Here is a 12,594-nt window from a genome sequence, read left to right as displayed (position 1 = left end):
TTTTATTTATTTATTTATTTATTTATTTTTTTTTTTTTTTTGTCTAATGAATGATGTGAACATGTATTTGTGTTTGCTCTTTCGATGACATGAAAACCATAAAATTGTACTGTTTTGTATTCATTTTGACACATCTACAAGATATGGACCTAAATTTCAGGCATGTTTTTATACATTTTGCTTTGGAAATTTAAATATGGCTTTCATAGGATATTTATTAAAATGTATTCCAAATTCAGCGTCTTGTGATAGTTACAAATTTTATATAAAGAAGGTTGGTTTTCGAATAATAAAACCGTAATATACATTAAGATGTTTACAAAATGCTGGAATTTTTAATCGACATCATATTTGTCCAGTGTGGTGGACGTGTTTTTCAACAAACGGTCGGCATTTAAATGGAAACAAATTGTGCTCCTTTACTTGCTGACCTATTCCTTCACTCTTATGAGGCTGACTTCATAGCTGATTGCGGGGATTTGATACATCGCATCTACCCAAAAGAACTTGAGATAAAGGATACTACAGACACTGTGAAGTCAGCCTCATATCTTGACCTACACTTAGAAATCGATGGTAAAGGAAAACTATTGACCAAACTTTACGACAAACGTGATGACTTTTCATTCAGAATTGTCAACTTTCCTTTCATCTGTGGCAACATCCATTCGGTTCCTGCGTATGGAACGTTCATATCACAACTCATACGTTATGCCAGAGCTGCTTGCCGAAACTACGCAGACTTTTTGTATCGCGCTAGAACTCTAACAAATAGGCTTCTGGAACAGGGTTATGTTGCTACAAGATTGAAGTCATCACTACAGAAGTTTTATGGTCGTCATCATGAACTCGTGGATCGTTAAGGTGTATCCATCAGCACCATGAAAACTGATGTATTCAACGGGTCATGGTTTTCCTTTCCTCGTTTGTCTACCCCGGACTTGACTTTTTATGAGCAACTCGGCGGGTGTTTCTAGAAAAGCAGAGGACACTTACCCTACCTGTGCACCTGGTCCATGCTCCCAGTTTTTAGTGGAGTCCGAGTTGCTCATTTGCTTTTGTTACTTTGTATGTATGATTTTAGTTACTTTATGTTCTTTATTGTGTATGTCTGTTTTCCATGTTTGGTCTTTGTCCCTGGATTACAGTCTTATGATTACCGCTATAACCTTGGTTCCCTTGATTACTCTTAAAATTTGCATATCAACCTAATGCTGGTGCATTGTTTTGTGTATCACAATTTAGACTTGTTAACTATTAAAAACGCTTGATAATACCAAATGTCTTTTTCCCAGAATTATGATAGCAAAATATGCAATGTATGCTGAACAAAAATCGGAGTAACTGATTGAGTGAGTCATCAGAGTTTTATCGTTAAGGATTCTTTTGTTTTGTAAAGTGTTTTTTTCATCAATGTTTATTCCTATAAAATACGCTGTTTAAAAATGCAATTAAATTACGATAGTTGCGTGTCATGAATGTGATTCTTTTCATCAAAAACCAAAGCGCTGCAAATAAGGTATAGGCTGTATACCCATGTAGAACATAACACGTCTAAAAGATTATTGTCCCTTAGTAGCTACTTAAGGAGGTAGACCTAGGGTAAGGGATATTACTCTTGATATGTTTGTATCATATTCAATTTCACCAAAGCATATCAAGCTTCCATTTGCAACAGAATGAAATCAGTCTGAGTTACTTTGATGTTTACATGACATTGTTATAAAATGCTGAATACAAACGTTCCAATGATTTTTAAGAGTTGTGTCCTTTACCCTAGGTCTATCTCATTAACTGTCAAAGGTAAGGTCAATGTATATATTGTTCACAGTAGTGTATGACCAACAGTATCATCGGGACAACATCCACTCTTAATTTATTTTAAGACATCCACGATTATTTCAATATCCATTTTTTTTTTCAATTATCGATTCCTATAAAATTTCAGCTGCATGAGCGCTAAAAGTTTTCATCTCTCGTCTTGCTAGTAATTTCGACAATGCAACGGATTTTGTAGAAAAGGCTATACCACATGGAGAAGGTTAGATTGTCCACTGTGTGCAGTTCTATGGTTTTCATCATTACTGTATTGACTGATGCTCAATGTCAATTTCAATTATGATAAACGACCTTCATCTGTTATAGAGGTCATTCATCTGTTTTCGAGTATGTTCTTTACTGGGCAGTACGACCAGTGTATTGTAATGCTCAGAAACTACTTAACGATCCAGAAAGCTGCCTACACCCCAGTATTTTCTAAAATACGTCTTCTGAGACCCCCTACACCCCAGTGTTTTCTAGAATTCGTCCTGTTTGTGTGTACTGTTTAGGTAACTATCGGTTATCTACTTTGTTAAATAATTAAGATCAGAAAATTGATATACGAGGCTATCATTTTTGCCTTATAGTTAGACGTACAATGCATTGTTTTTCCATCGAAAAAAAAATACTTACAACGGAATTAATTAAAATAAAACAAAAACAAATATTGTGTCCATTTCTTGAAGTTGAGTGAGCATTTAAAAGGTAGATTACATCACAATATTGCTCGATACTGTTTCAACGCTATACCTCTCTGTGCAATAGAAGCCAATCGCTCTATTGATAAATTTGTGAACAAGATTTCCATAAGACGAGTCCCTGTCGTCATAATCTGATAGAAAACGTACTTAAATTTTGGTAAAGTACAGATTTAATAGTCCCATAATGATGAATCGGTGTAAAAAGGTAAGATATCAGTTAAATTATAGTGAGTCAACGTTCTCGTAAAATCAAAGGTAACAGACCAGAAGATGAGTGCAAAGAGGCTATGCTAATCTGACATTAAAAGAGCAATTACACAATAAATAACCTTAAAATCATCTGATTAATTACGATTTACTAGATAGGTTAATTCTAATAAATGAATCGGGCATATGACTTTTCTTTGTGCAATAATGATCCATAGGGGATGCTTTAGATACATAACTTCTGTTTTAAGCACAAACTGTTTAATTAAAACTAAAATTAAATTATATACAAGTACTTTAAACTAGAAATATCGTAAAACGACTAAAAAACATTATGGTAGGATAAATTAATAAACCAAAACTTCAAATGTACCTTAAATTACGGAAGCCCATAAGGGTCATTTGAGAAAATAAAATATATCGAAATTACGACATAGCTAAGTCGACATTACGACATAATATGTCGAAATCGAAATTATGACATAATATGTCGAAATAACGACATAGCTTAGTCGAAATTACAACAATTTTTTTTTTCAAATGACCCTTATGGGCTTCCGTAGTAAATAGCAAGGACAAGAAATTAAAAAAAAACTTACAACTTTATGTGATATGAACCGAGAAAAAAACTATCTAAGTAGTGTTTGTCTTAAAACTGATATTTTAGTAACAGAATCAAATACTTCATCAATGGAAGTTATGTGAACAATTTCATTTCAAGTAGCTAGGTCGACGAGCAGACCAGAAGATAAAGGAAGAAACCCTTATTCTATGAACAAAAAAAGTGAAAGATTCTAGTCTTATGTTTAAAAAGCTAAAACTTAACTTAACTAATGACATCGAAGGTCTCTTCAAGTCATTTTATCGTGTAGGAAACAATGTAAGCCAAACACACATGTGAATGATATTTTTTTCCCTTTTTAATTAAAAGATTATACACTCTAGAAAGGAGTCTTATTAAACAATTCTAAGGGAATAGTATCATGTTATAGCTCTTACAATCTTTTTTTCTTCAGAAACTACATTAAATTTCATCATGTAATTGAAAGTAAAGCAGCAATAATCCTTTCAGAAAAAGAAAACTATAAGACCATTAGATGGAACTTCCTTGAAATTCCAGTCCTAAGGAACCGACTCACTTACACAAAACATTATTCATCACTGCAAGTAATGTAATTAAATTCAGGGTTTCCATGACTGAACAACCGTTACCTGATGAGAAGTCTAAGGAATTAAACTTTCTATCATTTTAGGTATTCTGATGAAGATGATAATCTTTTAGCACTTTGTCCAGTTAACTACCTAGAAATTTCGAGGATTTGATACATCGCATCTACCCAAAAGAACTTGAGATAAAGGTTGCTAAAGACACTGTGTAGTTAGCCTCATATCTTGACCTACACTTAGAAATCGATGGTAAAGGAAAACTATTGACCAAACTTTACGACAAACGTGATGACTTTTCATTCAGAATTGTCAACTTTTCTTTCATCTGTGGCAACATCCTTTCAGCACCTGCGTATGGAGTGTTCATATCACAACTCATACGTAATGCCAGAGCTGCTTGCCGAAACTACGCAGACTTTTTGTATCGCGCTAAAACTCTAACAAATAGGCTTCTTGAACAGGGTTATGTTGCTACAAGATTAAAGTCATCACTACAGAAGTTTTATGGTCGTCATCATGAACTCGTGGATCGTTATGGTGTATCCATCAGCACCATGAAAACTGATTTATTCAACGGGTCATAGTTTTCCTTTCCTCGTTTGTCTACCCCGGACTTGACTTTTTATGAGCAACTCGGCTGGTGTTTCTAGAAAAGCAGAGGACGCTTACCCTACCTGTGCACCTGGTCCATGCTCCCAGTTTTTAGTGGAGTCCGAGTTGCTCATTTGCTTTTGTTACTTTGTATGTATGATTTTAGTTACTTTATGTTACATACAAAGTAACAAAAGTAAATGAGCAGCTCAGACTCTACTAAAAACTGGGAGCATGGACCAGGTGCACCGGTAGGGTAAGCGTCCTCTGCTTTTCTAGAAACACCCGCTGAGTTGCTCATGAAAAGCCACGTCCTGAATAGAAGAAAAAAAAAAGAAAACTATGACATGTTGAACAAATAAGTGTTTATGGTGCAGATGGATACACCTTAACGATCCACGATTTCATGATGACGACCATAAAACTTTTGAAGTGAGGACTTAAATTATGCAGCAACATAACCATATCCAGAAGCCTAAAATGTGGTTCATCTGTTTAACAAAATACTTATCATATAATTCATTTATATTTGTGATTCTAAACACATCAATTTAAATTCTCAAATCTAAGAAAATGAAAAGTCGCAAATGACAAAGTTGACACTAAATTTGTTTGGTTATTAAGAATAATACGGATCTTTATTATAATTATAAATATTTATTTCCGAAGTGTATTATATTGTCATTTAAAGTGCTGTGCAAACTCTCATATGCACCAAACAGTATTTTGTTTTATGGTTTTAAAGATAGAAATCGTGAAATGTCAAACGACGTTCTCCATTTACAATAGAAATACAAAAACCATCAATCACATGAAAACAAATTGTTTGGATTTGATTCCTTGTAAATTAGTAATTAATGGATCGGAGTGGTTCATAAAAATAGTGTATGGTTATGAAAAATTGAACACATTCAAATGCAATAATGCACCGACCTTCACATATCGTGATTTTCTAAATACAAGAAAGCAAAAACATATCCGATAAAGGAGTAACCAATGAATTGATTGGTGTGCTCAAAACTTCGATTCTGAAATTAAATTTCCAAAGAAAGATGAAACTACGAATATTTAGCGTTATGTTAAAAGAATAATATGAGACATTTGTCCATGTAGAAACCATGATCCCGTTTAGAGTAAATTTTAATCCACCAATTTGTATGTTTCAATGTAATGTTAAATTCTTTATGGTGTCAGAAAGAACAGGGAATTTTCTGTATAAATAAAGGATTACTCGGAATAACGGAATATGTTTTAAACTATCTAAACCACTAAATTGTGAAAAAATCGAATTTTAATTGATTCTCATCATTTCAGCAAACTACAGACAAAACTTGATTTTTCAGTAACTGTGAAGTCACCTCTCATATCTTGTCTCACACTTCGAGATCGATGGTGAAGGAAAACTATTGACCAAACTATACGACAAACGTGACTTTCCATTAAGTTCTGTCCACTTTCCTCTCATCTGTGACAATACCCCTTTAGCACCTGCTTATGGAGTTTTCATATCACAACTCATATGCCAGAGCTTGCGAAAACTACATATACTTTTTGTGTCGCGCCAGACTTCTTTCAATTAGGCTTCTGGAACAGGGTTATGTTGCTACAAAAGTTTTATGGTCGTCATCATAAACTCGAGTATTATTTTGGTTATTTTATGTTCTTTGTTGTGTGTGTCTATTTTCCATGTCTGGTCTTTGTCCCTGGATTATATTCTTTTGATTTCCGCTTGAATACTGGTTCCCTGGATTACTTGATGAAAAAAAATTCCACAGCCTGGATGTTCATTGACACACTATATATAAATTGTATTATCAAAATTCATATGCGATTTTTTTTGCGACTGGACTATCGTTCAACGAAACAGTCATTATTGTATATGTAGTAATTTAAGAACATAGATTGGTACGCCTAAGGAATTGATTAAGGCCCTTATGAATGAATTAATCGTAGGTATAGTCATTTTCTTATACGTTAAAGAAGTTTCAAACATTCTGCTGTAGATTGAAAGACGTACAATTCACTGCAACTAATGTTAATTAGTTTACTAGTTATGTTCATGTCATTCGTCGATATTCGTAGGTGTTTTATTACATTGTTTGGTTTGTGATTATTACATTTGTCTGTGTTGTATGAAGATGGTTCAACTGATGACATTTCATTTTATTTGTTGTTTCCAAGTTAATAGACTTCGGCTTCAATCCATATTTCAAAAAGTTTAAATGAGTTATTGGAACTATTGCGTCAATGAGATCCGTATCTTCTAAGTAAATATTGATAATACTAATTATCCCCTTAAAACATTGTATATATTTTCCCATGATAAATTGCCATGTGCATTTTATATTCACTAAGTCTGATTGGTATTCGACTATCTACTTGATCTGTAAGATTCATCAATACCAAACGGTGAGAATATAACATTTTCCGTTTTCTTCCTTTTACCGCTTAAAATCTGTAGATGACGGTCAATCTACGCCAATCTAGAACAGGCTGCTTTTGTACTCATAAGACGTTTTTAATCGTTTTATGTGACGTCACAAATGTTGCATGTATTAATCTTACGCATAGCCGATTTGTACTAATCACACAGAACAAAGTACTAGTATAAATTACCAAAACAAGTTTGGTATAGTAAACATTTCATTAAATAACAAATACTCCATAATTTAGTTTCACTAGCATAGAAGGCAACAACAGTTCTTAACGTATTTCAGAAGCTGCTGAAAATCAGTTTATTAAAAATATCTTTTGGTTGATAGAAATGGTCAAACCTTTGAAAAAAAGAATAAAATGATAACTCATAATCATTAATTATACTATGCAAAATCGTATAAACTATGCATCAAACTATCCTTCAAATAATAAAAAAAAATTGGCCTAAAAATCGCCAAATTTTACACCTGCCAAAATAACCCGTCATACGGTAATCAGTGCTTTTCAAAACACCACTATATATTTAAACCGAATATCATAGATATTTGGCTAATATAGGAGTATACGATTCAAATTTCATAAGGCAATAGTGATTGCCAAACTTAAATCCTATTTTTCCAATGGACTTGAATAATTTCATGGTTAACTCATTTCCTGGAAATTGTTACTAGTTTGCTTAACAACATTGATATAAATTTGAGACTTCCCGATATACAATCTTGTCAACTTTATCTAGTGATTTGTTCTATTGACGTTTATGGTATGATATTCTTTATTTTTAATTAAACTAATTGTGTACAGGTCAATTTAAGCTAGACTTATCCTGGTGTAAGCAGTATCACAATTTGCTATACTCCAGCATCGTGTATATCATTTTCGAAAATAAACGCTAACCTTCTACATGCTGAATAAAGTAATTGAGTACATTAATCAATATGTGTGTAATCTATATGTAGAAAGTTTGCTTGCGTGTATTTTAAAAAAATAAAATACAAGAAGATAAAACAACTGATATGTTTCCATGAGCATATCATAGCTTAAGAAACATACAATGTGAATCTCACGTAAAGCACCAAATAGGTTTTAATTTCATTCAAACCGACTCTAATATTTTGATAGTTATGCGTCAAATCTCTTTGGTAAGAATTGACAGTCTAACATTAAAACAATTTTTAAAATGATACACAGTAGCCCTTTTTCATGGACGTCATAATATGTTAGTAAATAGTTTGCAATTAATACGAACTTGATCATGGACTACTGTACTCTTTTGTTTTTACATTTCAGGACAATTATCAATAATACCATCCTTTACATCCGTATCAACTTCATATAAATGTTTGATATGTTTAACAAGGACTGTTGTATGGTATATTATTCGTGATTTCTAGTTATACATGAATATGATGTTTATACTTATGCATTTTATCTCCATTTCAAATTAACAATTTGTGCGATTGCAAAATAACCTTATATCTTTAGCTGTAATTTTAAATGAATGCAATTTATACTTGTCCACTCATTCTTAAATTGTTTTAACTTTCTTTAAAACACACATTATATATATATTTCTGTACTTTTGTTGTATTATCTCCAATAAGTTCATTTATTCATGAAATACAGTCTAAAGTGAACATGAAGATTTATGTCAAATCAACCATTCTGTTACCGGTATTCAGATACCACGACAACAAATAGGAAAAACACTATAACCTTTACCTGTAGAATCATTGTCGTTGCCTTTTTCTTCATCCTCGTCATCGGTTTGTTTTCTATTGCAGTTACAATTTCCCATTTTCGAAGTTTCTTTCTTCAATTCCTTATAAGAATAAACCCACTAACAATTAAACAAAGCTCTCTTGTAAATGATATTGTAATCCAATATTCCAATCAAGAATACTATTTTACGTCTCGGACTTTTCCCAATAATCTCGAATGAATCCGAAGAGCAGAAAATGGAAAGCAGCTTGTTGAATGTAGTGTTTTGTCATTCGGACCAATTAAGCTTCTTATAAGACAATACCCTTCTGGCCACAGGCGATTCATTTATATAGCGATTTTAGATTAAAATGAAATTAAAATCGATCGATTTTACAGAAGATGCATATATCGTAAACCCTTCCCGTTTGTACTTCATTAATATACTTTTGCATTTTTTAATAATTAAAAGTGCTTTATCAGAGATGGGAACTATTGATTATTGGTAATGAATGTTGGTTGTGTAGAGTGGTATAAAATATTAACTGATGTGTTCGGTCTGTGAATATGTTCTACAGTGAGGTGCGTTCGGTACGTAGTCCTTGGAGGACTGTTATCTGACGGAAAACAGGAGTGCAGTGATTAATTGAACATCAATAGTAAAAACCAAGTGTGAAAGTGTGCTGTTATTTCGAACACTGGGAAGGATTCTACTTTCACTTTCAACAACTTTAAGTTTTTGAAGAATTTATCAAATACATTTTACTGGTGTGTAAGACATAGCAAAAAAAGATTATCAAAATATTATTTAACATTTAAGAATTACACATAAGCACAATGCATTTACTTGAAATTGCATGCAAAATTACACTCGTCTGTAAGAGTAAAAAAACTAGAAATTTCTTCATATGACATACCCTTCTTAATTTTCTTGTTAAAATTATAGATATTGAAGCACAATGACTTTATATGCTTTCAGTGTTAATCATTTTGACTTGAATCCTTTTCTGGTACAGCGTTTTCTTTTGATGATTTATCCGAAACCAGATTTTATTACGAGTACAACTAACTAAAGAAATTTGGTATTTCTAGAATTCACCAATAATAATTTTAAAAATCTCCATACATTTAAAAATCACCAGAGCTTCGTTGGGGATATTTATGTATGCCTACAGTGCCAGACTATTCATGATTCAATCGTAAACCTTCTCCAAAATTAAAGAGTAATCAAGAGAACCAAGGTTATAGCGATAATCAAAAGAATGTAATCCAGGGACAAAGACCAAACATGGAAAACAGACATACACAACAGAGAACATAAAGCAACTAAAATCATACATACAAAGTAACAAAAGCAAATGAGCAACTCGGATTCCACTAAAAACTAGGAGCATGGATCAGGTGCACAGGTAGGGTAAGCGTCCTCAGCTTTTCTAGAAACACCCGCCGAGTTGCTCATAAAAAGTCAAGTCCGGGGTAGACAAACGAGGAAAGGAAAACTATGACCCGTTGAATACATCAGTTTTCATGGTGCAGATGGATACACCATAACGATCCACGAGTTCATGATGACGACCATCTGTAGTGATGACTTTAATCTTGTAGCAACATAACCCTGTTCAAGAAGCCTATTTGTTACAGTTTTAGAGCGATACAAAAAGTCTGCGTAGTTTCGGCAAGCTCTGGCATAACGTATGAGTTTTGATATGAACACTCCATACGCACGTGCTGAAAGGATGTTGCCACCGATGAAAGGAAAGTTGACAATTCTGAATGAAAAATCATCACGTTTGTCGTAAAGTTTGGTCAATAGTTTTCCTTTACCATCGATTTCTAAGTGTAGGTCAAGATATGGAGCTGACTTCACAGTGTCTGTAGTATCGTCTATCTCAAGTTCTTTTGGGTAGATGCGATGTATCAAATCCCCGAAATTAGGATTTTTTAAAGATAATACGTCATCTTTATAGTGGCAACTGAGATCAAAGGATCTAGCCAGACGATATTCTTTCTTTCGTATCAGATCAGCTATAAAGTCAGCCTCAAAAGAGTGAAGGAATAGGTCAGCAAGTAAAGGAGCACAATTTGGTCCCATTGGAATGCCGACCGTTTGTTGAAAAAACACGTCCCCCACACTGGACAAATATTTTTACAAAACGTATGACATCCAATGTCTATTATCAAAGACACACGTAGAAAATAACAGCTATTATAAGACATATACTTCTACCACACTCTCCAAAGAAGAGATAGTGAGAAACCACAAATCTGTACTATCCTCTTTTGGTCTCTCTACGATGAATGTGATCTACCGTCTATGTACTGGATTCTTTAACTCTACAAGAATCCATACAAACAGCGCTATATAACTGGAAATGCACCACCAAACCTCTTTCAAAACTTTTAATGTATATGCTCACAGCTGTCAAAAAGGGTCTTCGGTCCTACCACTCCCGCAGTGGTATTGATTCAATATGGAACCTGAAAAATTCGAAAGATCTTCTGGAAACCCTCAATGCAAGATTATTATCAAAATACAATAGCATTAAAACCTATGTGTTTCTTCCCTGATCCACGAAAATTAGTATGCTCGAATTAAAGTACTTTCACGGTATTTTAAAAGTAATTATAAGATTGATTCAACACTGTTTTTCCATAATTTAAAATCGGACCATTCACTCACAAAACAAATTAATGTCTGAAGGACTTTTATTTCAGGTTTGTTAGTGAAAGGTCCGATTTTACACATCCATGAATTCTGGAAAAGTATTTAATCGTTATAATTCCAATCCCTTACTATTTGAAATATACTAATAGTTTTCCTGTAGACATCCGAAATTGACAAATGGCGGCATTCAACTGACACCGTGACATGGTTGTCAATTTCATATTCAACGTATTTACGGGCTACAGATAACTATTCTTTCAAAAAATGTTGTTTTGAATAAACAATGCCGAAATTGAATTGAATAAAGCAGTGAATACCGTTTTGAGCCTCTGAAGGCATATATACTAATTAGATTGGAATAAAATAAGTCTTAATTTTATATACCAAAGAGAAAGTAATCAAGGGAGAAGCAACACGTGCCCATTTTTACCATGAAAAGATGAAAATATCTTTCTTAAGCTAGTTTGGTGATTAACTGTTCCATAACCATTCATTTTGGGATAACCAAATTCAGATTGAAAAGATTCGGTGTATTTCTGCCGTTGTTTAGTAACACAAAATAATTCAAATTAAAGATACTTGGACAGTGTTTCCCAAGTGCTATTGTTACACGAAACCTGTCTACAAGGAGGCAAATTAGCTTTTAAGAGTTGTTTTGTTTTTATTCTGTTTCTGTTTATGACAACAGTCTTGAATATATATTTGGCTAGATACAATGTTACGTTATTTCATATGATCGCTAGATATCTGTGGGAAATTTTACGATCAAGAGTTCTCTAATGTTATCTCTTGTTTATGGAGTTCTGTGTCCGTTCATGAAATGAAACTTAATATTGATGGTAGTCGTTCAAATGTTATCAAATTGGCTGAATGAACACAACATAAATCATTGTGTATTTAAGTTTTCAGTATCATGTAATAGTAGACACGTATCGGAAAAAAATGTTATACATATTTTTTTTTAAATTAGACTGAAACCGTTGACATAATAAGCTCTGTAACTTTGTAAAATAAAACAATTACAAATCATCTTCCAAATATACAGAAGACGTTTTCAAAAGCTGGATTTATTTATCAACAACATATGTGTCCAGTGGGGTGGACGTATTTTTCAACTTCAAACGGTATTATCATTAAACAATTCTAGTTTCGGGGATTTTATACATTTACCCAAAAGAACTTGAGATAACGAATACTACATGCACTGTGAAGTCAGCCTCATATATTGACCTACACTTTGAGATCAGTGGTAAAGGAAAACTATTGACTAAACTATACAACAAACACGATGACTTTTCATTCCGTACT

At 33.1% G+C, this 12,594-nt stretch overlaps 1 protein-coding gene across 1 annotated transcript in view; it reads right to left on the bottom strand.

The window, feature by feature from the left end:
- Positions 1-9,054, bottom strand: part of LOC148624884 (uncharacterized) — a 31,164-nt gene extending 22,110 nt beyond the window's left edge. Inside the window, exon 1 of the mRNA XM_088567971.1 lies at positions 8,643-9,054. Within this exon, the coding sequence (XP_088424097.1) occupies positions 8,643-8,718 (76 nt within the window). The 5' untranslated portion in view covers positions 8,719-9,054. The remainder of the gene's footprint in view (positions 1-8,642) is intronic.
- Between the last annotated feature and the right edge of the window lie 3,540 nt (positions 9,055-12,594).

This window comes from Perna viridis, chromosome 2 (genome assembly GCF_037379345.1).
Source record: "Perna viridis isolate PV_CMFRI_1.1 ecotype Kerala chromosome 2, ASM3737934v1, whole genome shotgun sequence".
In the NCBI taxonomy this organism is placed as follows: domain Eukaryota; kingdom Metazoa; phylum Mollusca; class Bivalvia; order Mytilida; family Mytilidae; genus Perna; species Perna viridis.
Note: the sequence above shows the minus strand (reverse complement) of the source record. Positions and strands in the feature narration are given on the sequence as shown.